The sequence below is a fragment of the Equus quagga genome, chromosome 9 (genome assembly GCF_021613505.1).
Source record: "Equus quagga isolate Etosha38 chromosome 9, UCLA_HA_Equagga_1.0, whole genome shotgun sequence".
Taxonomy (NCBI): Eukaryota; Metazoa; Chordata; class Mammalia; order Perissodactyla; family Equidae; genus Equus; species Equus quagga.
In genome coordinates, this window is record NC_060275.1 from 107,956,793 (window position 1) to 107,984,408 (window position 27,616).

General features: G+C 41.4%; 1 protein-coding gene across 1 annotated transcript in view; it reads right to left on the bottom strand.

Annotated features, from left to right (window-relative positions):
• Window positions 1-20,829: 20,829 nt before the first annotated feature.
• The window catches only part of FBXL7 (F-box and leucine rich repeat protein 7), a 378,975-nt gene continuing 372,188 nt past the window's right edge, over window positions 20,830-27,616 (bottom strand). The window contains exon 4 of the mRNA XM_046672447.1: window positions 20,830-24,153. Within this exon, the coding sequence (XP_046528403.1) occupies window positions 23,417-24,153 (737 nt within the window). The 3' untranslated portion in view covers window positions 20,830-23,416. The remainder of the gene's footprint in view (window positions 24,154-27,616) is intronic.

Genomic DNA, 27,616 nt, shown 5'->3' on the forward strand with positions numbered 1-27,616 from the left:
TCTCTTTCATATCACTTTTCTTTTTTTCATCATCAATTCTGTATTTTACTGCCTCTAGTAGAAAATTTAATTTTGTGATTATATTGCTAATTTCCTTAGAATAATTCCCCGTCCTATTTATCTGCTGATCATATCATCGTGCTGCCTTTCCTCCTCAGCCTTCTCTCTCCTTCTAGCTTTTTCTTCTTTTCCATACAGATCATATTTTCTGGCAGCCATTAGTTGATGCCAGATTTCCAAAGTTTTCTTGCAGCTCCTACAGAAAATAATTTTTAAGGAAATTTGTTGTCCCTGGGAGTCTTCAGGATGGTGTTCCCTTTATCTAAGTCTGCTGTATTTCATGTTCACACATCCTCCCGTGATCTGAGATACAGTCAGATCCGTTGTTAACTTACATAATAGATATAGATCATTTTCTGGCTGTGTCAGTGTGGTTGCTGATTGAGGCCTTGCTGATATTTTCTGTTGCCACATCAGCTGCTCTGAAGCTTGTAGAGCTCCCTTGGCTTGTGCTTTTCAGCTGGGTTCAGCCAATAGGAATCCCCAGCAGAAGATTGGAGGGAGGGATGGGAGGAAAGTGAGGTTGTGATATTGATCCCTGTGGCTCCCTTCCTGAGGTTGCTGGTCTCCTGACTCAAGGTCACAGGACCCCCTAGGACATCGCTTTCACACAACTCTGTCCAGATTCTGGTAACTGCTCACCCCTCCCCCACCCTTACATTTTCAGGCCCACAGGTAATGCAGCCCTGTTGTTCTAACCCCAGGGTACTCTACTATCAATTTTGGTTTCCCCTACTTTTATGAATAGTCCTTCCTGTAATGTGTCAATTATGCATTCATTTTATGTGTTGACAAACCAACAAAAGCTAGGCTATGGTGCCCAGTTGTGTCTTCCAACGCTAGTCTAGATGTTGTTGTGAAGGCATTTTATAGATGTGATTAACACAATCAGTTGACTTTTACAATCAGAATCTCCTCCATAGTATGGATGGGCCTCATTCAATCAGTTGAAGGCCTTAAGAACAAAAATTGAGATTTCCCAGAGAAGAAGAAATTCTGTATCAAGACTATAACATGGATATCCTGCCTGAGTTTTCTGCCTGTTAGCCTGCAAGTCTCTACAATCTTGTTTAGCCAATTCCTTAAAATAAACCTCTCTCACTCTTAATTGATTGATTGATCTTTCTATCTCTCTCTCCTATTGGTTCTGGAGAACACTGAATGCTACACATCCTCCAATTATCTTTTTTTTTTTTTAGTTGTTGTTACTAGCTTTTTTAGTCTCTTTTTTTTGCTGGGAAAGATTTGCCCTGAGCTAACATCTGGTGCCAATCTTCCTTTCATTTTTCCTTCCCAAAGCCCCAGAACATTGTTGTATATTCTAGTTGTAGGTCCTTCTAGTTCTTCTATGTGAGCCTCCACCACAGCATGGCTACTGGCAGATGATTGATGTGGTTCTGTGTCCAGGAATCGAACCCAGGCCACTGAAGCGGAGCGCCCTGAACTTTAATCACTAGGCTATCAGGACTAGCTCCAATTATCCTAATTTGAATGTGGATATCTGATTCCTGCATGAACCCTGACTGCTATAAAGCACCTGATAACTACAACTTGAGAGTGGTTTGAAGGGTATAGACAGTTCCTACCCAAATTCCTATTTCTTCATTGTTTCTCTCGGCAGCTGCTTTTGTGGCATTCTGTATCCGTTATTAAACTTGTCATTGGACTGCAGAGATGTGGCCTCTGCCTTTGTGGAGCTTTCAGACTCCTGGGAAACCTGAAAATTTCAAAAAAGTAAAATAAATACGATGGCGGGCTGAGAGAGTTACTGTAAAGCATCCTGCCTGGTCTTGGACGTTAGGACAGCTCCTGTGGGGAAACCAGCTCCAACCTGGGAGTAAAGGTGTGTAAGGTCATCCAGGTGAAGAGAAGGGGTAGTTGGTGGATTTCTGGACATGACAGCTGCCTGTGTGAAGCTTTAAAGGTAAGACTGTGGGTAGTGGATCCATCTACTGTGTTTATACTAACCTTCCCCATCTTTCTCCTTGGATCTCCGACATTTTAAAAAGATAGACCATAGGAGTTGCCTCATCCCCCAGCCATCCTGCTTTCTGGGCTGTTTCTGCGGTTTCAGCAGCAAGAGGACTTCACCCTGGTTACCTCCCCTCCCAGGATGTTCTCCTTCAAGCCTCATTCTTCTTGCTCAGAAGTTTCCTGGGAGTTTTAGTTTCCAATGAATTTAAGCATAAAGGTACTACCACATTTTCAAAATCCTATATAGTGCCTCAATTGGCATTTCCACACAGATGAGAAACTATAGTCCAATGTTCTGGTTGGTACCATCCTGGCCTTTCTGAGCCAGAAGCAGATAGTAGGCAAATTTCCATCAATTTTATAGTTATTGGAATTTCCCTCAAATTGTGGAAACATTTGCCCATCAGTTCTACTTTTCAGAGCCATATGAGTCATTATTAATTGATCGATTGATTGATTGACAGATTGATCCTTAGCCAGGAAGTTGGAAAGTGAAGCAAAATGTTAGAGGAATCTGGGAGAGGTTTCTTTAGGAACTGTTATCCAGATGTCATTTGAAAACATGAATTCTGAACCCATCCTGTTTGATAAGGGGATAAGATTCAATTTCACTTATACAAGCTAAGTTTGCCTCCTAAAGCAGACACTTGATTGAACCAAAGAGGACTTTTCTTGGACGCTCTGGATAATTGCCTCAAGTTTCCATTTAGTGTGTATATTTTGCAGAAATAGTGTTCAGGGGAGTGGGGGATGGTAAGTCTAATGGCGAATCTGGTTTTGTAAGCAGGCTGCTTTCATCTTGGTCTTCTTTGGAATTAATGAAGTTTATAAAATCATTGTTAGTATATGTCTGAACACAGAACCCTGCTCGCCTCTCTCTTGCCTCATGATTTCATAAGCAGCTGGTGTTGCCATGGCAGTTTAACCGGATAAACTTGCTTTTTTGGGGACATCTGTATCCAATATAGACTATCTCTGGCATGTCTGTGTCCCTTCTCTGTGTGTAACGTGATGGAAAGCAGGCTCAGAGTTTTGAGTCCTTGCCCCATGTACTTCTCTGTATCATGAAGTGAATAGCCACTTCCTCTCCAAGTCTCATAAACGCTATGGGGATTTTCATTTTCCATCAAGACGATGAGATTTTCTTTCTCCCTGTGATCTCAGAAGTCCTTGCAGCTGGCACTTCGTGGAAAGTGAAAAAAATGTCCTTAGGCCCTTGATTGTGCCATCTACCCTACAGCCTCATAATCCCCAAACACAGTGAGTCCCAGCTTTTCATTTTGGCTTTGTAAATAAAAGAAAAATAGACGTAAAACAAGCCGTAATTGATGCCCAAAGTGAACAGGGCTGGGTGATTCCTATAAAGAGCAAATTCATATCCACGTCTTAGGTTTGTTCTCCATTTTCTTTCTGGAATTTCCCATTCAAGGAAATCAACTTACAAAATAGTCTTAGAAAGCATACTTTTGCTTATAAATTTTGATAAGTTATTTGAAATGGATCATAAATGGATTAATGTACTTTACCCTGATCTTGTCCCATTTAGAACAAAGGGGTTTGCTTAGCAGAGAGAGCATTTTAACAAAGTCGATAGTCTGTAACAATGGTTCTCAGTGTGTGGCCCCCAAACCAGCAATATCAGCATTCTTTTGAAACCTTTTAGTGAGGCGATTCTCAGGTCCCATCAAAATCAGAAGATCCTCAAATGGGGCCCATCAATGTGTGTTTTAATAAGGCCTCCAGGTGATTCTGATGCACTCTAAAGTTTGAGAATCCCTGGTCCTTAAAGGGTGACTGGTGGAGTGGAATTGAAAATAAAATTAATATCTCTACAGTGTGTTTGTTTAGGCAGTGACAAAGTAACTTTGCAGCTAATCTAGGTTTTCTGTGGGGAATCACTTGAGTGTTCCTCCGATTTACCTGTATTAATTTAATTAATCCTCACAACAATCTCATGTGGTAGATACTGTTATTCTTACTTTCAAGATGAGGAAACTAAAGTTAAGTCCCTTGCCCATGCCACCCAGCTTAATCAGCAGACGAGGGAGGCATGATCCTACTCAGGAAATCTCGGGCTTAGAGATGGTTACCACTCCCTGGATTTGCCAGGATCGAAGAAGGGGCTGCAAACTTTTCACAAGGAACCCAAGGGCCCGCTGGAGGGAGGGTCTGAGGCTGGAGCTGTTCCTAGAAGTATGAAATTGATGAAGCTTCTCAGAAAAGCCAGGGTACAACTTAATTTGGCAAAGAGCTTGTGCTTTCTGATGTATAGGCATCTTTGTCCCTAGAACCACATTCAGGTGTAGCCTAGATTTATGTAGGTAAGCCCATTCCCAATGTTACAGCTCACTGTAATGGACTACTTCTCATATTTTACTCCTAAAGGAAGACTTTTCATAAATTTCAATTTCCAAGTCCAGTGTTAATGATGGCTAGAAAGTTCTGCTTCCCTGTGGAATGAGAAGAAAGCTCCTGGTTGATCAAATCTCCTGGAGATTATTTGAAGTGTGTAGGCTAAATCTACTTGTGAGTGTTCGGAGGTGTCTGCCTACACTCTTTAGAGTGTACTTCTGCTCTGACTGTGTAATAAAAAGCTTTGTGAGATAGTAAACTTTCATTTAGCTAGAATGAAAGCAGAAGGAATGGTCAAATTTTAAAATTCCTCCTGGATTGTCACCATGAGACAACATTACATTGTTTGCAGTATCATTGGTAAGTATCTTTGGTAAGTAAATTTTATCGTATTATTTTGTGTGCCTATGGTTTGATTAAAAAAAAAAATCAGGAAAGGTTCAGTGTGGGAAAGTGTGGAGTTAGGATATAACGAAAATTTACTCTTTGCTTACTTCTGTTGGTTTATACCTATTATTTGGGTACTTCCTTCTCGGTGCCTAACTTGGACAACTCAAGTCATGAGTGCTCTTGTAGACCTTTCAAGGCCTAGGTGAACAGAACCCATGAGCCTGGGCTCCCCTTTCTATCCAAGAGAAGAGTGGGTGTCCACCATCTCCTCCACAAGCCCTGGTCAGTTTTTGGTCACCTCTTCCACATCTGGCTGTGGTCTACTCTGCTTATCTGCCCACCACAGCTGGGGTTGCTCAAGAGCCTGGTGCTGCTGGCTGAGCACAGTGCCTCAGTGTGGCTGGTGGGTCACTTCTGTCCTCCTTGATGAACGTGGCCAGAGCTATCAGTTGTGGTTAGAACATCTGTCAGAGTTACCTAGACCTCTCAGTCACTGCCACCTCTCTTTCTCCTGGGCTTCCCTGTCACCACCATGCCACTGTTCTCTTCCATGTTTGTTTTTTAGGCCAAAACTAAACAGAACAGACAGAACAGAAGAAGACTTGGGGTGCAGTTTTTCAGGGCTGAGAATACCAAGATGCTTGGTGCGCAGTCCTCTCATTATCCACAACAAGGCTCTCAGTAAAATTACTGTGTCTCTTTAAGAGCCAGCTTCTTTGAGTATGAAAGCGATATGTTACTAACATGGAAAGGAAGATCAAATTCAAAACAATTTTGTAGTGTTATAAACTAAATCTCGAAAGATTAAGTCAGCTCTTAAGTTTTCAAAATTGCACCAAGCCTAGCTAACTGCTTACTCAGTAGGTGAATTGTCATTTACTAACACATATATTTAAGTAGCAAAGTCCATTCTTGAGCCATAAATTTGTTAAAATAAAAATTAAGGACTTTTGTGTGTGTATGTATGAGGAAGATAGTCCCTGAGGTAACATCTGTGCCAATCTTCCTCTATTTTGTATGTGGGATGCCGCTACAGCATGGCTTGATGAATGGTGTGTAGGCCTAGGATCTGAACCTGCTAACCCTGGGCTGCCAAAGTGGAGCATGCAAACTTAACCACTGTGTCACCTGACCGGCTCTCAAGGACTTTTTAAAAAGAATATCATCTTGATATTCAGAGATACAGAATATAGATTGTTTTAAAATAGGAAAGAAAATTGAAAGAATTCAAACAAAGTTTTCTAGTCTAATTCTTTTCCTTTGTAGATGATTGTCATGGAAGCAAAAAGCATTATATTTTTAGGATCTTTTCAGGGAATAGGCTACTCTGAGCTAAGTTTATACCTTACAGATGAGAGTATTCATCAAGAACTTAATTGTAGTAAGAAAGCAAATAAATCAATACTTGAATCAAACCTTACCACTTCCGAATAAGAGTCAATGTTCTTGAGTTCCGGCAAGGTGGCTGCAGTGCTATCACAAGGTTAAGGAGCCAGAAGTCTGTGCAAATAAAAGAGAAATGAGCAGGGTCCTCTGGGAGACAATAACGGATAGCTTGGTGGAGCAGAGCTTTTTATCCTATAACCTAGGGAAGAGGTCTGTGTCAAATTCTCACATGTGAGAGATGAGGCCATTGAAGAAAGAAAGATTAAGTGACCTTCCCAGGGTCACATTGCTAATAAGGCATAGAGCTGGTACTTTTGATGCCAAGACTGTTGGTATCCCCATGACTCCAAGCCATCTCAGGAGATGACAGTGAACACTACACTTTGGCTACTGCTTCTTTGTTCCAATAAAATGATGAAGGAAGCAGTTACAGGAAGCAGTGAGTCATGGTATAAGGGACAAATGATGACAACAATGATGCCATTTTCGTAGACATCCTTCCTTCTTCCTGATCCCTCCAGCCAAAAAATGGTAGCTGATGAACTATACATGTCAGTCCTGCTATCATAACAAACACTGATAAAGGGACACACCATCCATCCGTGCTTCAGATGTATATATGTCTGGTATCTATATACTTGAGTCAGCAGTTAAACATCCTACTTTCTTCATTGAAAGGCTTGCATTCTTGCATGGATGGGTTCAGCTGATATCTTGAGGAAAAACATCACCATGTGCATTTAACAGAGATCAGAAGAGAGTGGATATAGGCCCTCATTTATCAAGATAGGCCATTGCATAACAACATGGAAATATTTGGAAAAGTTCTATCTGCACCACATTCTGCAGATGATAGTAGAAGCTGAGTGTCACCAGCAACACCATCTTTGGGTGCATAAATATTTATATCTCCTTTCTGAAAAGAAATAATACTGTAGTTAAAAAAAAAAAAAGGGAGAAGGGAAGAAAAGGAAATATCTGTGTGCTTTTAGCTATCTACAGGGGAAAACATTTTCCTATTTCTGAATTTCCACCCATCACTTCTCTCACCCCCTCCCCATCAGTTCTCACTTTACTAGATTATGAAATCAAATTAGACGCCAGAAATGTTATCCAGCCATGATTTCAGCAGATCTATACCACTACAAAAATCCTCTGAGCCAAGAAGTGCTCCTCTGTCTTTCCTTGGGGAAGCAAGAAGGATGTGTCAATGGGATCTTACTGTAAATATTGACCTGAGTTGCCCACATTTCAGAGTCTCTCCCTGAGTCCCCAGGTTAGGGTCTCATGGCCTCTGCCAGTGTGTAGGTTTAGAAAGGCAACTTAACACAAGCAGGGATTTAAAGCAATTGTAAAAGATGAACAGAAGACGACAGTCCGTGGCTTTGAGCCATAAAGGACAACAGCCAACTGTGGAACTTCAGAACTGAGTGGAGAAGCACAACCTTTGGGTCTTACAGGAAGCAATCTTCTCTTTGATATCTGTCCCCTCTTATCAGCATTACTTTACCCCAATAGAGTTCAGAGGAGTAGCTGTTGATCAGGCTGACCATGCCGTAAATACTTCCAGAAGTTCACTTGCCATGTAGCTGATATCTACAAGCGTGATTGGTTCCTGGCATTCTATTCCCTGTGCTCAGCCTCTATATGATTTCATGTCTTCAAACCGAATTGTGGCCAATTATGGTTTGACCCTGATTAGGAAAATATTGAAGATTTCAGTTTTTACTTCTTGGTGGGAGGATGTAATAGTGTATTAATTTGCTGGGGCTGCCGTAACAAAGTACCACAGACTGGGTAGCTAAAACAACAGAAATTTGTTTTCTCAAAGTTCTAGAGGTTAGGCGTCCAAGATGGAGGTGTCCACAAGGTTGTTTCTTCTTACGTCTTTCTCCTTGGCTTGCAGATGGCCTTCTCCTTGAGTCTTCACACGGTCTTCCCTCTCCACTTGTCTATGTCCAAATTTTCTCTCATTATGAAGACATCAGTCATATTGGATTAGGGTCCATCCTAATGAACTCATTTTAACTTAATTACCTGTCTCAAGAACCTATCATCAAATACAGCCACATTCTGAGTTATTGTGGGTTAGGATCTCAACATATGAATTTTGCGGCCGGGAGAGACACAATTCAGGACTTAACAAATAGTATCCAAGTTGACTCAGAGGAGGGACAAACTTGAATCATCTCCTACTGGCTCTATGGTTTTCAAAAAGGAACACACAAAAATAGCATCTTTCTCAAGATACAGGATGGATCAGCTGAGATCATTGTCAGGACTGCCACTGGAACTGAGTGACAGTGCTTGTGTATATGGACCTAAGCTCTGGAGCTTGAGTCAAAAATCATTTGCTCCTGGATGAAGTTGTCCTAATTTACTATTTATTTGGAATATAAATCTTGCCTACTGCAAAAGGATTGGAGGTGGTATATAACTTTAAACATAATGAAAAAAAGAGAAGAAGAGTAGTCATAGGAAATTTAGAGAAAGAATAGATGTTATTAGTTACCTGGAAAGAGCTAAAGATTATAGTTTGGCTTTAATTATTTTCTGGATTTCCTGGAAACAAAGAAAGACAGAGTAATATACTGAGATAGGTCATCTTCATGGACTGTTAAAAGAAAGCAGGCAAGTTGGCCTGGAGAGTAAATTTTTTTCCCTGGAGCTAAACCCAAGGAGAAATTTATTGCGTGAGACATTTTGCAGAGTCCTGAGTGAATTAAGAGTATTAGATGTGGAATAAGGGATTGTGGATCATAAAGTAGACAATGTCTTCAAATAGCTTTAATGAAAGTAATTATTTATAATAAAAACTGTCTTATAGCTAACTTTAGCGTTTTAAGGGGAACATTTGGCGTAATTCATACCTTTGGGGAAATGAAATCCTTAGAAAACTCCTTTCTCCTTGTGATATTTGGAGTGACTGTCAGTGGGAGAAAGAAATCTTGAGATACTGAGTAAGCTACCACATTACAGCAAAGCCCATTAATGAGTCTTTGGACGTGCAATGGCATGTCGAGAGATGATCTAGGCTTCAGAGTTGGCAAAACTGAAAGACTTTTCAAAAGAGAACACAGAAATTTCTTTTTTTCTCTCATTTTATTTCTTTCCTCCTCCTTCCTCTTCTCTTCCTTCTTTTCCTTTCTTTGCTCCTGAGAGAGAGGGATTAGAAGAGATGATCAATGACATGACTGAATAACTAAGAACTGAGTGGCTCTCAAGAATGAGATGCTATGTATTTGATGTGGCTAGCCTCCAAGATAGCACCCCAAGGATCCCTGGCTCCTGGTATTCACGGCTTTTGTAGTTCCCTCCCACATTGTATCAGGGTCAGTCTGTGTGACCAATAGGATAGGGCAGAAGTGATGGTTTGTCATTCCAAGAGAAGGTCATTAAAGACACGTGGCTTCCTTCTTGCTATCTCTTATCCTCTTTCTTGGATCACTCACTCTCCCGGAAGCCAGCTGCCATGTCTTGAGCAGCCCCACGGAGAGGCCCATCTGGCAGGGCTTCCTGCCAGTAGCCATTGAAGTTTGAAAGTGGGTTCTCCAGCCTGTCAAGCCTTCAGATGACTACAGCCAAGGCTGATATCTTAACTGAGAGATCCTGAGCCAGAAGCACTCAGCTAAGCTGCTCCCAAGTTCTGTGAGATACAGAATTTGTGATATAGTTGTGATACAGTTCTGTGACCCACAGAAACTGTGAGATAATAAATGTTTGCTCCTTTTAGTTGCCAAATGTTGGAGTAATTTGTAGTCTGTAATAGGAAACTAATAGCAGTATTCAATTGCAGATTGTTTGCATTGCTACAATACAAATGCATTCTCTCCTGCTGAAATGTCATCTTCTCAAAAAAGCTTCCCCTAACCATTCTATCTAAAATAGCACCCCCACCTCCTTGGGCATGCACCCTTCTCTTAATCTTCTTTAGTTTTCTTCATAGTCTTTATCACTACAAGATAATTACATTATGTTTTTATTTGTTCATTGTCCCTCTTTAAGCAAAGTGAGTTTCACAAGGCCAGGAAGTTGTCTGTCCTTTTCATCTTTTCAGTACCTGAGAAAGTCCTTGGCACATGGTTGCTGCTCAGAAAATATTGGTTGAATAAGCTAAATAATTAACAAAGTCTTTGATAATTCTTGGCTCACAATGACCAAATTCTGGGAAGAGCAATGCAACTAGGAGAAGCCACTGAAGAGATGGCCAGAGGGGACCTGCTGAGTGTGGGATCAGCCAGAATCCAAGAGAGGTTGGCAGATGGAGGTGTCTAGTCTCTGTGTTGCTTTTCAGAAATTTCCTTTGGAAGAGAACTGATAGACAGTGGTGACTCTATGGTTTCTATAAAGAGTTTTGGTTGGGAGGCAATCTGGTTGAAGGTCAGTTTCAATAGGCTCTTATGGGAGACTGAGAAAAACTGAAGAGTCCATAGCAAAGAAAGTGGTTTGATGGCGGGCTGGCTATATCCTTCTATATAGTATCCACTCCGATTGCTAATGTGGATAGATGAATGGACTTCCTCGCCTCTACAAGACAGAGCTTTGAAGTTTTTGTCGTGTAGCTAGCACAGGAAATAATGTCTAATTGTATTTTGTAGTCCCCGTCAATAAATCTAGAACATGTCTCATCACTGTGCTTTGTCTCTCAATCCACATCTAATCTGTATGCAAATCCTTTTGGTGTGATTTTCAAAACACACCCAGAATCTGACCACTTCTTGCCACTTCCACCTCCACCACCCTATTCCAAACTACTCCCCCTCTCACTTAGGCTGTTATAATAGTTCCCTAGCTAGTCTCTCTGCTTGTGCCCTGGTGTCACTCTTTTCACACAAAGCCAGAGAGCGCCCTTTAAAATATAAGTCAAATCATATTACTCCTTCTGTTTAAAATCCCCTAGTCTCACTGGGAGGAAAAGCCAAATTCCTTGCAATGGCACCAGTCTCCCACAAGCTGTCCCCATTATCTTTGTGACCTCATCTTCCACCACTCTGCTCCACTCTCTCTGCTCCAGCCATGCTGGTCTCCTTGCAGTTCCTAGAAAAAGCCAGCAGCGTCTTTGCTCCTGCCTCAGGGCCTTTGCATTCACTGTTCCATCTGCCTAGAATGTTCTTCCTGCAGATATCCACATTACCTGTTCCCTCATCTCCTTCAGGTCTTTTCTCCAATGTCACCTTTTCAGTGAAAACTTTTCTGACCATTCTTTTAAATATTGAAACCTCTCTGCACTATACTCTCTGTCCCTCTTCCTTGCTTTATTCTTTACTGTAGAAATTCTCATCCTCATCCATACACATATTGTCATCCACACACACAGGCACACGCACACATATGTATATCTACACACACATATAATTCATTTATTTCATTATTTGCCTCTAACAGACAAGTGCCTCTCAAAATTTAATCTGATGATCCTGTTAAAATGCAGTCTAAATTTTTAACATCCCAAGTATTGCTGATGCTGCTGATCCCTGGAGCATGCCTTGAGAAGCAAGCTACTAGAACTGAACAATACAGCAGTCACTAGCCACATGTGCTTATTTAATTTTAAATGTCCTAAAATTAAATAATATGTAATATTCTGTTCCTCAGTCACAATAGCCACATTTCAGATGCTCACTAACCCCAGGGGGCTGGAGGCTACCCTATGAGACAGCAGAGACACAGAGCATTTCATCACCATTGGAAGTGCAATTACGTATGCTGCTCTAGCACTGCTCTGTACAATATGGTAGCCACTAGCGACATGTGACTATTTAACTTTAAATTCGGTTCTTCATTCGCATTAGCACATTTCAAGTACTCAATAATCACACGTGGCTAATGGCTGCTATAATGGAGAGCAGAGACAGAGATCATTTCTCTTATCTCAGGAAAGTCCTGTTGGACAGGATGGCATCAGCACATAAGCTATGCCAATGCACCATGAGGGCACTGACTTTTATCTCTCTAGGTCACTGCTCTGGATCTCCAGTGCCTAAAACAGCAGGATCCATAAACAGGCCTTCAAGAAAAATTTGTTGATTTGAATCAAAATGCCATTTATACTTTGCACTTCCCTCAATAGATGGTGGATGTCTTTTAGTTTTATTGTTTTTTATTGCAGTAACGTTGGTTTATAACATTATATGAGTCTTAGGTGTACAGCATTATATTTCAGTTTCTGTGTAGACTGCATCATATTTATCACCCGAAGACTAATTACTACCCATCACTGTACACATGTGCTCTTTTACTCCTTTCACCCTCTTCCCTCCCCCTTCCATCTGGTAACCACAAATCTAATCTCTATATCTATGTGTTTGTTTGTTGTTGTTGTTGTTTTTATCTTCCACATATGGTATTTGTCTTTCTCCATCTGACTTATTTCGCTTCGCATAATACCCTCCAGTTCCATCCATGTTGTTACTAATGGCGAGATGTCATCCTTTTTATGGCTGAGTAGTATTCCATTGTACATATACACCGCATCATCTTTATCCAGTCATCCCTCAATGGGCACTTTTAGGTTGTTTTCAAGTCTCTGCTATTGTGAAAAATGGTTCACTGAACATTAGGGTGTAAATAATATCCTTCCAAATTAGTGTTTTCATGTTCTTTGGATAAATGCCCAGAAGTGGAATAGCTGGATCATATGGTACTTCTATCCTTAATTTTTTGGGGAATCTTCATACTGTTTTCTATAGTGTCTGCACCAGTTTACATTCCCACTAGCAGTGTATGACGGTGAATGGTGGGTGTCTTGAGGACAGGAATTGTGTTTGTTTTTGTTATATCTCTAACTGCTATGGATGGAAGACCATCAATAAATATTCACAGGATTAAATGTTCAGAACACTCAACTTTCCGGCTCCTGCGGAATCAATGTGTAGTGGGACTGCCTGCAGGCAGAAAACTGGCCATAGGTAGAGCTGTTAGACTGTCGAGGACACTGTCCTCCTTCCTGGTCAGACATAGAGGGGACTTAAGGTCTGCTGCCTTTTACACTTTCAGAGAGAACTGCTCAAGTCACTGCAGAAATCAGTCCTCCTGGTGTCACTGAGTTCATGCAAACTCTGATCTGAACAAATTACATGTAACCGTCCTTTCCCCTTTCCTGTGTATGAGATATGCCACTTTATTTTTTTAAAAAAGGCACTTCATTCTGAAATAGTAGCAATTTAAGACCTACATGAGCAAGTGTTTCTTCAACATCTTTAGAATATTTCATGTCTTCAGCCCTTTAATTAGGTCTTTCCATAATCAGTCTAACTGCTCTGTCAAAAAGAAAACACTAAGAGGCAGCACATGCAAAAATTGAGCTGTGTTCTTTGGAAATTGTTTCCCTAGAATGCTGGCTACTTCTGATTATCAATGGTATTTATCTTGCAATATTTTTCCAGAAAAAAAAAATCTGGGTAGGGAATTTTAAAAATCAGTACAAAAGACACATTTCACTACTACCACATTGGAAAAAATGTTGTGTTTGGCAAAGGGGAGACTTTTGGATGCCATCAATAAATACCCTCATCTTCGGTCCCAGTAACTAGAACTAAGAAAAGAATCTAGGTCATGAAGTCCTGTCTGCATCCTAATTCAGATGGGTTATTTATCTCCTTGGCTCTTTCCTAGAACATTTCAATTTTATTGGCTGAGTCAAACATCTTTTTTGTCCTTATTCCAGCATCAGGAGAATATCTCTATTCCTTTACTCTTTCTAGTTGGACAGAATGGCAAGATTTAGAGTGATTTCGATAAAGATTCAGGGCAGATGCAGCACTCAATATTTTTGATAGATGTGGCTCCATTGCTGTTTTGTTCTGGGCCTCGAAGCTAATATGTCTCCCAAAGCTAAATAAAATACTAAGCAAGTGAGAATTTCAGGAACACCAGAAACTTAGGAGATGACATCAATCCTGGGTACTCCTCCACCAAATATATACACGTGTATCTGCACAAGTATCGTTTATCTGTATCTATCAGTCTATCTGTCTGTCTATCTGTCCTTTATATGAAAATCAGCCTGTTTAAAATATGAACAATAGTAATACTTCCAAAAACTTGACCCTTAGCCATTGTTGTGGTCATATCTTCTAATACAGAAATTAAGTGATTCTTCGAAACATTGATAGAAAATCAGTGGAAGAACCATGAAGCAAATTCCGGACTAAGTCCTAATCTAATAAATAATTAACTCGATCAGAGCTGACCATGTTATGAAAGTTAAAGGCAACTTTTTCTCTTTGTATCTGTAACACGTGCCAGGGACAGAGTTGGTCAGTGTTTCTGTGCTTGCTCTTTTGGCGTCTGTAGGGTGGGGCTTTATCTTGGTACAAGACCATATAGAAGTTCTGCCACCACAGACTTCTGACGTCAAAAGGAATGCTGATGCAGATATTAAGAAATTATTTTAGCAAGCCCCTGGGAGACATCCCAAATGCTGGACCAAGGTAAATTTAGGGACATTTGGAAATTGTTAATAAAGAAGTCAAGAATGAATAAACTGCATTTGGTCCAAGCCTTTTGGCAGGACTTTCTGCTTTCAGATAGGAGTGGTGGGAGAGGTTTTAGGAAGGTTGGGGAAAAGGCCCACAAGTGGGTCTAGTCTACTCTGATTCTGCTAAGTCAGAAGGACAGTGGCTAAAAGTAGTTTGCTGGAGGATTAGGTATTCAGATGCGCATAAACCCTGCTGACGTTAGCTGCCTGATGCTAACTGGAAGCAGACAAATTTATTTGTATGCTAATGATATCTTGGAGCACAATCAATAATATCTAGAGCTCTTCTATTACACGATCCATGTATATTGCACACATCACAACCCAAACAAAAAGGAAAAGGTTTTTTTAGTTATATAAAATGGTGGGACCAGAGGATATTCCCAGGACATTTGGAAACTGAAATGTGAAATTTCCAACTAAAATCCTTTCAGCCAAAGTTGGAACACTTCTAAAATGAAACTTAATGCTTTCAAAATTCAGCTATTTATATTTCTAGTCCATCCCTAGACATATACAAAGAATACATTTGGGCATTAAAAACTAGACAGAATACCTACAAATGCCTTGTTGCTGTGATATTCTACCCAGAAACAAAATGTCATAAAGACTTTGACACATTTCTCTAAGTGGCCTTTTGAAATTATTGAATCACCTCTATTAGAGGGCTTATCTGTAGGTTTTTAACAGTTTTCAGGAGACTTGTGGATGGGCACTAATCATTGACATGAGGAGCCCTGGATTCTAACAGGAACAAAATTTACCATTGTAAATGCTGCACTAACAGGACCCTCCAGGGAAATGAGAAGGAAATTATGAGTGATGAGTGAACATCTACAAATAGATCATGAAGTTTTTTGGTTTGATAAAAAACCTCTACAAATTTGTTAAACTTATAGATTATAGTTATGGGGTAATTAAGTCTCTCCATACAGTTTGGAATTCACCTGCGAGGAATGGAGTGGAATACCTGTGTGGTCTTCCAGATCGAGGCTCAGTGTATTTCCAGAATCATCTCCAAAAATATTCTGTGTCCCTGACAAATTCACTCTCGCGTTCTGACAACAATATTTTCCGCTGGACACTGGGCTATCTACACTTAGCAACATTGCCTGAGAAGTCCTTTGAAATCACCATAAACCTTCACAGGATCTTGTCTCCTTCTGAAAATGGTGTGCAACACAAGAGTTGGCCAAACCAACCTAACGCCACTGAAAAAAAGTACAGAATAAAAAAACGTACAGGACCCAAACCTGAATTTGTATTTCATCAGTTGCCGCAGAGAATTCAATGGGCAGTGCGACACAAAAGGAGATGAGTACGTGAAATTTATCCCACTAAAGTCAGGAAACAGTAAGTTAAAAAAAAATTTTTTTTAGTTGCGTTTGCTATCATCGTAAGAATTATCAAGTGTTTCTTAGTTTCAGTCAAAGGAACCTTTTGGCCAAATTTTCCCAAGGCCTTTCTTGGATTCCAGTGACTCCCAAGGCTTAACATTGGGTTCCCAAGGCCTGCAGAGGGACTTCACTAGGAGAGGCTGATACAATACTTCGCAAGGTTCAGAAAATCAGATAAGCAAGGTCACTTTCTTTCTGGCCAGAACAAGCTATTGGCTGTGAAAAATTAGGCATTGGAACCCTGAAGCCATGAGGCCGAGGAATTTAGAGTGAGGGAAGTTAAAGAAACAGGAACACTCAGCATCTTAGAATGTGTGGCTTTTCTTTATAAACGCAAAAGGAGTCATTATATAACCTGATCACCTTTAAGGTTATTTTGCCACATGCATTTGGGGTTAAGCACGAGTTTTAAAAGGTAGGGAGGCTAATGTTCTCCCACGGCAGTGTTTGCATTTCCTACTGCTTTCTTGTGTGCACTATTTTTAAAAGAAACATTACACACAGGAACCCCCAAGGCGACGGTACCAATGAAACAATGCCAGCTTGGAAATCCAGAGGAGACTCTGGTTTTCATTATGCGAGTGAGAGGTCGTTATTTGAATGTGTGTATATCTCTCTTCTTTCTTTAAATCCAGCCTCTTGGTCTCCAACCTTCCAGTGCGCCCATGTCATTATTCTTTGGGTGTTTTAAAATTATGAACATAGAGGAGAGCCAACTGGAGTCTCACGGTCCGACTAGCTAATGGAAAGCCTTTGCTGCACGGACGTCATTCATAAGATCAACTATGTCATAAATCACATATTGGCCTGTGTGGCCGTAATGAGAATAAGAGAAATGGTCTCAATTCTCCCTCTGGTTCTTCTACTAAGACAAGGATCTGTTCAGCAAAATGATCTCTTCAGGGGCTTTACCAAGTGGCAAGGGAGCATGAAAAACCAACATTTCTCACATTTCTCCATTATTAAGGAGTGGGATTGCAAAATGAGGAATTGTACAGTTGAAGGCCATGCATTTGTGTAATTATTCTGGTCTCCATCTCCAAAAGAAAGGCTTTGAGATAAAATGAAGAAGCCTATTTATCAGTTGTGACAGTTTTGTCTTTTTATCTACTTTCTCATAAATGAGAGAGACATGATAAGGTTGTTTAAATTCTAAATGTAAACATCTATGAAGAATAAATTCATGATGTGAAACCTGGAATTTCTGTTTACGTTCTATTTATAGAGGGTAGGTGTGTTCAGTAGTGGTTGGTAGAAAATAGGAGGAAAGGGAAGTAGCAATTACTGGCTAATCTTTGTAATTAGAATTCCTCTCCCTGTATCTTCTGCATGCCTATCTGGAAACGGGCTTAATAAGTCTACTCAATCTTTGGATTTGGGGCCCTGAAAAACCATGAGGACTTTTGCTTCTGACTGCAGAGAACAGGAATTAAAAGCTTTCCTATCACTCTTACCATTTCTAATGGATTTCATTGTTTAGTTTACTGTTACTGTGGGCAGATAATTTCACATTCATGGCCCTGATAAAATTTGAGGCTCAAAGAACCCATCCTCAGTGAATTTACAAGTAAAATCCACTTCTTGGCAATTTAAACAGCTACTGAATCAATCTTACTTGGGCCTTCCACTATTTCTTAAATTAGTAACATAGACCAATTTTCAATAAAGAGGCATAATAAATTGAGAAATCTCAATTATTCTGGCCATTCCCATTTTAAGTATGTAACGACTAAAGTGATACCAAGGAGCACCTATGCTGGCTGAAAAATCCAAGGATTATTGAGGGAGTGCCTATCATCCTCTCGCTGAGATGGATTCTGGGGAAATCATGATGGCAGGCTTGCAGGCATACTGCTGTGTTTGGACTATTATTGCATATGCCGTTTGGGAGGACAGTCAAGCTGCTTTGAGGTTCTTACAGCTTGTCCAAGAAATTATGTTTCAGTGTTGTTTTTGCAGAATGTTTCCATCCTTTAAAAATTATACTGTGTGCGTGTGAGAGAGTGTGTATGAGTACATAGGGGTTAATCTGTGAGATGAGATTAGAACAAAACGGAACCTGCTATTTCCATATGACTAACTCAAGGCAATCATAAAGCTCACCTATAGTTAGTATAGTCAATATTCTGATAAGGTTAGCCTATGGTAGAGAGAAACTACTTCATTAACCTTATCAAATATTGTCTCCCTGAATGGGTTTCCTGCATGGTTTTGGATGTTCAAGCGCATCGTGGCTCATGATGCTCACCTTGTCTAAGCTTTATCCCTCTCTCCATATGGTGATGAAAATTACTTCTTTGGTAAACTCCATCAGGAAAAGACTGTCAGTGCCACCACAGTGCCTGGCACGTATATTAGATTCATAGTAAATACTTGTTGGATGAATGAATGAAAGAATGCTGCCACTCTCCTTTTTATATTCCCTTCCCCACCTTCAAACTCATTACATGATATTGTAGTTATTTGATCTGAGTTCCATTTAGAGTAAGGATATTATATCACACTCATGCAGATCCTATCATAGTAGCTGGTCAATAAACCTTTGTTAAAGGAGTTGAGGATTGCTGAGTACCATCTGCTCCTTCAGGAGAAAATGATTGGGATTCCCTGGGCTTCTTTGTTCATGAAGAATGACTGTGATTTCCTATCTCCATCATAGGCTGATCATCACACGGGCCAGGATAGAATTCAAACTTACTGATCTCATCAGTGACTGCAAAGAGAAATGTCCCACAATATAGAAATATGACTAGATTTGGAACTATTTAGGTCGAGGGCTTTTTTTTTTTTTTTTTTTAATGATTCTTCAAGGCCATCTTTGATACCTGCATGAGGCTGATTGCTAACACCTGAGCAACAATTTAGACCTTAAAGGTAGCCTTCTTGGTTGGTCCACAAGACCAGCATCCTAGTCACAGATATTTCCTGGGATAGCCCTGCTGGAGATGCCACAACCGTGCTGTTGATAGGCAGGGATTATGTCATATCCAGCTCCCAAATGGAGATGTTATTTTCTCCCATGTGGTGTCAAATGCAAGCTGATGTTCTGACTTGAGAGGGAAAAAAAGGCTCTACAAAATGGACCTGCAGCTGTAGGACGTAATGATGGCCTCAAAGAAAAAAGGAGGAATAATCACATCCTGGGTGCAGTCCTGGATGGGGTGTCCCCAATCTAAGTGTCTATGAGAGTACCTCCTCCCTCATCTGAACAGCTTTGCCCCTCTGGTGATCATCTTAATGAAACTTGCCTGAGTCGCTCTTTGGGCAACTGGAGCCGTGTTTAGGCAAGTCTCAGTGACAGCATCAGCATCCACTGCAGACAGATGGTGACAGGCACTCACCTTTCCCTGGCACCTTTCCTTCCTGTAACATGAAGGACTGCTTTTTGTATATGGATCAAAAAGAAGAAACCATCTGACCAACAGCGTGCAACAGGAAATCCAGTTTCATTTCACAGCTTTTCTGTGTGAACATTTTCACTGACATATGTACCTAGTCTCTAAATATTCTCTTCCTCTTCTACTGTCTATTCAGCATTTCTTCAAATTAACTTCTCTTTGAACTAATCATGATTGCCAGTTATTGAACAAGTGCACTACTTTTGGTGATTTCTCTGTGAAAATTTAGACATGGTGAGCAATTTTATTGTATTACTTTTCCCCTTAAAAGTAATCTTTCTGGTTTCACGCTGCTTGTTCTTGGATATCAAACTTCTTGAAGACTTTTGCTAATTCTGAACAAATGTCAATATAAGAAGTCATGAACTTCAAGGGCAAATGCATTGTATTTACTGCCAGCCTTCTGCTGGGATCTTGACAAGAATCGCATGGCGCTACCTCAAGTTGAGGCTTCAAGGCAGTTAACAGTCCTGTTGGTTGAAGTGAAAGTCATTAAACAGCTGACATAGGGTGAGAAGAAGGTTGAGGACAAATAGATTTAAAATCAATATCTCTTAAAACCTTTTTACTCGCTAAAGATGAAGTTTGCCATTCATCTGTCAGTACTTGCTTTCTGCCATATTGATTTCTCAGATCCAAAGGCTTGGGTGAGTAGAGATTTGACATTTTTCTTTTTCTACTGATAATTTTTCCTTTTAGCTCAGGTCGCCATATTCTCCTTCCAGGTGTTAACACTCTAAGACTTTTTTGTTTTTTTAAATTTATAACAACTAACTGTCCACATAATTTTGAGGATTTCTCTAATGTTTGTAACCAGTGCCACAGGAAGTATAGTCAGGTCCAAAGTTACTTATCCATAATTCTGAAATCTAGAAAGTTCTGAAAAAATAGTTTTTTTCATTACGTTTGGCACAAATTAATTAGATGACAAAAACCTGACCTGAATGGATGCAAGGCTATTTATAGTCTCTAATAATCTTATGTGGTGTGATTATTCATACCTATTGCTGCAGAAATATTAACACATTTGATTAAGGGTGCTGTCCTAGACTCTGGCAGGGTTGTTACAAAGTACACCATAGATAACTTCATAGAATATGAAAAATTATGAATTCCAAATATATCTGACTCCGAGAGTTTGGGTTAAGGAACTGAAGACCTGAACTAAACTGTGATGGTAATGATTTTTCACTTACCTGCTAATTTTCAGCCAAAGTCACTAAGCTGAGGGAAATGACAAGACCATGAATATAACTTTACAGGGACAATTGCAGTGACCTGACTTGCTCTCTACTTCAACATGAGGCAAGTGTCTTGCTCTTTCTTGAGCGTCCCCAAATGAACACCATGCTCCTCTGGCCAGAGTATTAAATGAAGCTTAACTCGATTACCAACATATTGCTTTATTTCTTGGTGGTAGTAAATTAAGGCTTTCTAGAGTCATACAGCACGCAGTGATTTGAACATTAGAATTAAAAAAACAATGAGCATTCAATTTAGCAGAGGCAGGAAGGAAGCACTGTTTTAAAACAGATAAATTTCCTAGTGAGGCCTTTTGCTGGGTCTCTAAAAATCTGCTGAGCTGTTTCCCCAGTAACCTCTGTCATAGATTCATCCCCCAAGGGGAAGTAGAATGGATGAAGAGAAGACTGGGAGAAAGGGAGAAACTGGGGAAGACAGTAGGTGCAGGGCAATCATCGTGAAAGTCGGCTTTGTCTCATGTTTGGAAGACGGTTTAGGTGATGCGGTCAGGTTGTGGTGATAAAGATGTTTGCAATGGGATGCCCCTTCTCTGATTCAGGGAGCAATTCTGGATCTCCCTTCTCATTCTGAGAGTATTAGACCAGCTCACGTGGAAAACCCCAGTGCCAAGGGTTAGGGACAATCCTTTGTGACTCTCAAATTCTGAAACTTTAGATAGGGTCACAAGCCACAGAGCAGGGGAATGCCACCTTCAGGCCCTTTCGTAGTTCTAACTCTGTGACTATCACTAGATACTATCCCCTGCCAAACAATTCATTTTCCCCAGTGGCAAACAGTCTCGATTGCATATTTAAGCTGTTGGCGATGTTGACTGGAGAGGAGTATGAATGAAAGAAACCTCACTCTCTCTCCTCCTTCCCAACATAAGACAAAGCAATGCAGGGAGCCTACAGTGGGAGTGCAGTTGTCGAGCGCTGTGTAAGCTTGATCTGAAGCAACATCCACGTGCTTGACTCGGAGATGCACAGGTTCTGAGTCTGGATGGTGGACTCTTTGAGAAAGAAATGGATGAACCATTGGAACAGTGATGAAGAAGGTGTGTGGCCAGAGAATAATTTGGGAAAGGTTATGTGTTTATTAACAAAAGGCAAGTAAATGTCATGAAAACAAGCAGTGGAATTTTCTTTTGGCATCCTGATTTTGCATGAATGAGGCTGGCACATGGATTTTTATCCAAATAGGGCCATTTGAAATTCATAGTTGGCAAGATTTTAATGTTATATTCCAAGGGCCTGGTTGATGGACCACAGCCTAAGTCTTATCAATGTGTTCCCTCTTCCATTTGTCTGGTATTTTTGAAGGAACAGTATTTAAATAGGTGGAAGTCTGCTCTGCATTCTTTGACAGAGAACGTGCAGACAACCACGGAGGAAGGCACACAAGGTGGCAATCTGCACAATTAAACCCTTATGACTTAACCCCAACAGGCTTCATGTGACAAAGTCTGGATGCACAAAGAAATAAATAGATGAGAAAAGTAGCAATGTGATCCGAAGGACAAAGAACCAAGGCATCTGTTCCTGCCAGCTGCAGGGCAGATGTGCCTGCTGCATGCCACGTGCGCAATGAGAAGGATTAGAAAAACCTTAGAGGACATGTGTCCTCTTGGGCGTCATTTGTTAATTAAAAATCATGAGGGTCTTTCCTCCTATTTGAAGACACTCAGAAAGATCAACTTGACTGGGGGATGTGGGCTTTGCTGGCATTAGGAATTCCATTGCCTCGTGGATGGTGTGGAGTGGGGTGATGCTGAGAGCACTTGGGCACAGAGACCACCCATCTAGCAGGGCAGGAAAAGATGCCTAAAAGACTCACCCAGCAAAACAAACAGGGATGGAAGTGATGCTCAGACTGGAGGGAAGGACGTACGGGACATGGCGTTGGCACTTCCGAATCTCCTGAAAGCATCTACAGAATCAATACTCTTGGAACAGGTACATGCCTTGTGTGGTCTGTGCCAAGGTGCTTCTGTCTATTGACATCTCTGTTCCCTCAGCTCTAAAATGGGCATGAAGCTAATCCTCAGTCGATGGCCTCTGACTCAGTGCTGGAAGCTGAAGCCCACAGAGGTCAAGTGCTTTGCCCAAGCTCACACAGCTAGTTAGTGGCAGAACTGGGGGGGAGGAACACAAGTCTCTTCCTCTACCACGCTGTTTGCCACAAGTGATAGTTTAAAAAGGTTTGGAAGCACTTTATAAATACCAGGTTCTGTGATATTTATTTAACAAGAATTTGCTTGGGTGTGGGATTGAAGAGCATGGCTTAGGCCAATCACGCAGTTTAAAGAGGAGGAGGTCTGGAGAGCATTATTGTTCTGATTTACCGCTGTTGCTGTTGGGGGGATGGGTGGAGTAGGAGAGATGGGGGTGTAGAACCCTGGGGATGTGCCAGGAGGAGCGAGACAGAGGGAGAAAGAGGTGTTTCTGAAGACACTGCCATCAGCTTTCTGAGGTACATCTTTTGTGAGAAGAGGAACTACCTACAAATGACCTGACCCCCCCAAACCGTTTACTATAGTAGAAATTTGTCCCCACTTTCCTTTCCTTGACCTCTGTTGCCCATGAGAAACTAGGAAAAATAAAAGCCAGATTCCTAAGAACCTTGCTGGAAGAAATAGCTGTTATGAGTGGGTGTCGGTGCTTACATATGCTGCTTTTAAAAAACATTTCATTTGGTTCGTGTTTGTATGAAAACAGTGCCGGCTGGAAGCTGTCCCTTCAGAAGAAGGCAGGGTTGGTGTGCTCGATGACACAGCGCTTGCAGTGGCGTTTCACAAACCGCAGGGCCTCCACGGACACCTCGCAGTCCTGGACATTCAGCATCTGGAGGTCGAAGCAGTTGGCCGCCACGATCTGCAAGCCTTGGCCGGTGATGCTCTCGCAGGACTTGAGGCTGAGCCGCTTGAGATTGAAGCAGTTCAGGGCCAGGCACTCCAGGCCCGTGTCGGAGACCAAAGGGCATTTGCCGATGTCCAAAGACTTGAGTTTCGTGCAGTTCTTGGCGAGGTACTCCACGCCGTGGTCCGTGATGCCCTCGCAGCCCCTCGCGTTGAGGTAGCGCAGCTTGCTGCAGTACTTGGCGACATAGCGGATGCCCACGTCGGTGACCCGACCGCAGTGGGCGATGCTGAGGTACCGCAGGCGGGACTCCAGTTTGGCGATCTCTCGCAGGCCGAAGTCGCTGACGAAGCGGCAGTCGCTGACGCTCAGCTCCTTGATGGAGGTGCAGTAGATCATCAGGTAGCGGAGGCCCTCGTCGGTGAGGCGGACGCAGCGGCGCAGGTACAGGTGGGTCAGCTGCGTGCAGTGCGCCGCGATGGTGTGCAGGCCCTCGTCCTCCAGCACGAAGCAGTCCGTCATGTCCAGGTAGCGGATGGAAATCTGTTTGCCATGCAAGGGGGACAGTTTAATGGAGGCCTCCCGGGTCAAGCTGATGCAGGTCACTTTGGAGCACCCTACACAGAGAGACAGAACACACGCTCAGAGCGGCCTCCGAGAATGGGGAGCCTTCCCCCGGGGGTGCAGTTACCGATTCCTACCCTTCCCTCAAGCCAGGTCCAGATGTTACCCCTTCCCTTCTTGGCCCCGTCAGGGAAGGAAAGCAAGAATGGGTTCTCCATGTTCATTTGAATGTTTAACTGCTTTGATTATCTGGGTTTAAGAGGCTTCACGGGCTTTAGAATCAGAGAGAACAGGGTTTCAATTCCAGATCCATCACTAGTTGCCTGACATTGGGCAAATCAATCCTGAGTATTTCCTTTTTCTTAAAATGGCATGATCATGTTCCCTGCATGGTGGCTGTGAAGAAGAAATGAGGCAATGTGTGCAAATTTCTGGCCTGGCCCTAGAAAGTTCCAGAAGCTCAGTAGAGGTTAGTTCTCATCTGCAATGGTCTGGGAGCTCTCTGGCCAAAGAAGTGAAATACAGAAGAGTCTTGGTCCTGATCTTGCATGGGCAGAAAGAGCTCTGGCTTGGGAGTCATACCTGGTTCAAGTCTACTTTTTATAGCCTCAGGCAGGAGAATTGACTTTTCTGAGTCTTGAGACTCTCCTCTATGAAATGGCAATGAGTAGCTGGGGTGCTTACACTATGAGGCTATAATGAGGATGCAATGAGATTATGGATATGGATGTACTTTGAAAACTTTACAGGAAACGTATGTAGTTGTTAGCCTAACAAGGAGACCATCTGGGGATTCAACTCAACCCTCTTTGGTCAAGGAAGAACAATTGTGTCATCTTGATTATTGCTCCAGCCCCTCAACCAGTCTCCCCACCCCGCCCTCCTGTAGCTCTTCTCCTCACAGCTGCTAGAAGGATCTGGAAAACAGAACTCGGATCATGTCACTCTGTTCAAAGTCTTCAGATGACAGTCGTCTCACTCCAAGGGTAAAATCTAAAGTCTCAAGAGGCCTCCACAGACCTGTGCCCTGTGCTCTCTGACCTCGTCTCTTGCCCCACTCCTCCAACCCCACTGGGGTCCTTGCTGGTTCCCAGACACCTCAGGTGCCCTCCTGCTTTAGGGTCTGTGCACTGGACAGGGTGCCCTCAGATAGCCGCAGGGGCCCGCCCCCACTTTCTTAGGTCTCTGAGCACATGTCCACATAGGACGACTCTTCCCTAACTGCCCTGGACGAAGTAGTATCCCCTGCCTGCCTCCCATTTATTTTCGGCACTCCTTATTTCTCTGTGGCATTATATATTAATTTGTTCACTTTTCTATTTGCTGTCCTCACTCTGGAATGTAAGCTCCTGAAAAAAGGGACTGCTGTATCCCTTACACCTGGTTCATAGGTGATGCTCACTAAGTAGCTATTGAATGAATGAATGAATGATTTATAGAGAGAATAGAATCTTCTATAGGAGGACCAACTTCCAACATTTAAGTGTCCTCAGGACTGTGACCCTGGTTGAAGTATATCTGGGTTAAAAACAGTCGTCTATTTTATCGTTAACTGTAATGTTTCTTATTTGTGTTGAACATGAAGTTCACAAAGTACTTTTATAAACATTTTCTTACCTGATTCTTAAAACAATCCATTTTACAAACAAGGAAATTAATGCTTAGGAAAATATCTTTACATGTCTCTCTAAACATTGTTTCTAATCCCTCTTCCCATAAGAATGTGTGTGTGTATAAATTATATATATACATATACACACTATATATTATATATAATATATGAAACACTCGTATATTTCAGTTCACTATATAAAATATGTACAGTATATTTTTAGTATATAAATATAAATAAATATGCATAGTCAATATATATTGTATAAATAAATGTATATGTAGATATATTTCATTCTGCTACATGAACTGTATATATATTTTTCATTTTCCCTGTGCTCTTCCTGGGCACCTCTGAGCTCTGGCAGCTCACACATATCCAAGGTTTCTGAGCAGCCGCATAATAGTGCTAAAGGGGACTTTCCTCCCACCGCCTGGCTAAGTGCCCAGGAAACTCTTATAAAATTCAGGTCCTGGGAATAATGAGGTTCAAAAGCCGCATGCTACCAAGTCAAAGAATTTCAGGAAGGAGTAAAGCATACAACCCAACACTGGAAAACAAAGATGCGACTCGTCAGAGGCTGCCCCCACTGCTCCAGTGGGCTCCGTGGTTTTGCGGGAGGTGGTTGAAACTCCTCAGCTTTAGCTTTGAAATCTTCCTTTGTTTTGGGTTTCTTTTTTTAGGCTGACTGTATTCTGCTTACACTGAATTTATATGTCCATGGTGGTGGTTGCCTGTCTGTGATGCCTGTGAAGGCACTTTGATTTTCAAGATCATATGACAACTTTTGTTCCTAAACTCTTAGTTCCAGTAATATCTCACAAAATCTGATGCATCCTAGGAAGGATACTATATTTAGTCCAGGGAAATATAATGCCTTGTATTTGAAACTGAGTCCCAAATTTAATGAAATACTAGTTTAGCCCAGTTGTGGTAAAAAGACTATTTTGATACGCTTGTATTATTTTAGATCAATAATTTTTAATTGTAACTTTAGCCTTAATTCTAACAGATTTGCTAAATTTGGGTGGAAAAGAAAATAAATTGGCTCATGGCTCAGTAGGTAATATCTGTGGCTAGTTCATGCATTCATACCTTATAGACATGGAGAGAACCTTAGAAATCATCCAACTTAACTTTCAGTTTTTTAAAGATGAGGCACCTCCAGCTCAGTAAGATGATGTGATTTGTACAGGCAGACTAGGGAAAAGTTTCTTAACTTCTGATCCAAAGCTTCAATTATAGGAGGGGTGGTAAGAAATGACAAGGATGTAGCATACAATTGATGAACTGCACGGTAGATGTGTCAGCATGAAGTGAACATTTAGACACTGGGGACTCAGAAGTCTTGGGAGTGGTGATGTTTATAAGAGGATTCTTGAAAGAGAGAAACAATTTGGGTACATAGAGATGGAGCTTAAGTAGCAAGGTGATAGCATGAGTAAATTGGAGCGACAATAAAGCACGGGGTAAGTCCATTGGGCAGTGAGGAGTGTCCATAGGGTGGAATGCAAGGTGTCTGAAAGGATTTAAAGGAAACCAAGACAGGAATGGTCCATGGAGATCAGATTATGAAAGTCTGCTTTGACCTTCAGGGTAAGGAATATGGATATTACTCAACAGGGAACAGACAATATGGGTTGAACAAATCTGTGGGCTTTCTTCAATGAATTCCAGATTTGGTTCAGCTTTCACAAATATGCTCTTCATTACCACTCTTCTCATTATTGGAGTAATAACTCTACATTCTCTGAGATGTAAGATGACCAAGTCAATGAGACAACAATTGACTTCTAAGCATGTAAATAATAATGACTGTTCAAAAATGATGACAACTATGATTTATTGAGTGCTTGCTGCATGGTCTTCAGCAGAACACAGCATGCATTAACTCATTTAATCCT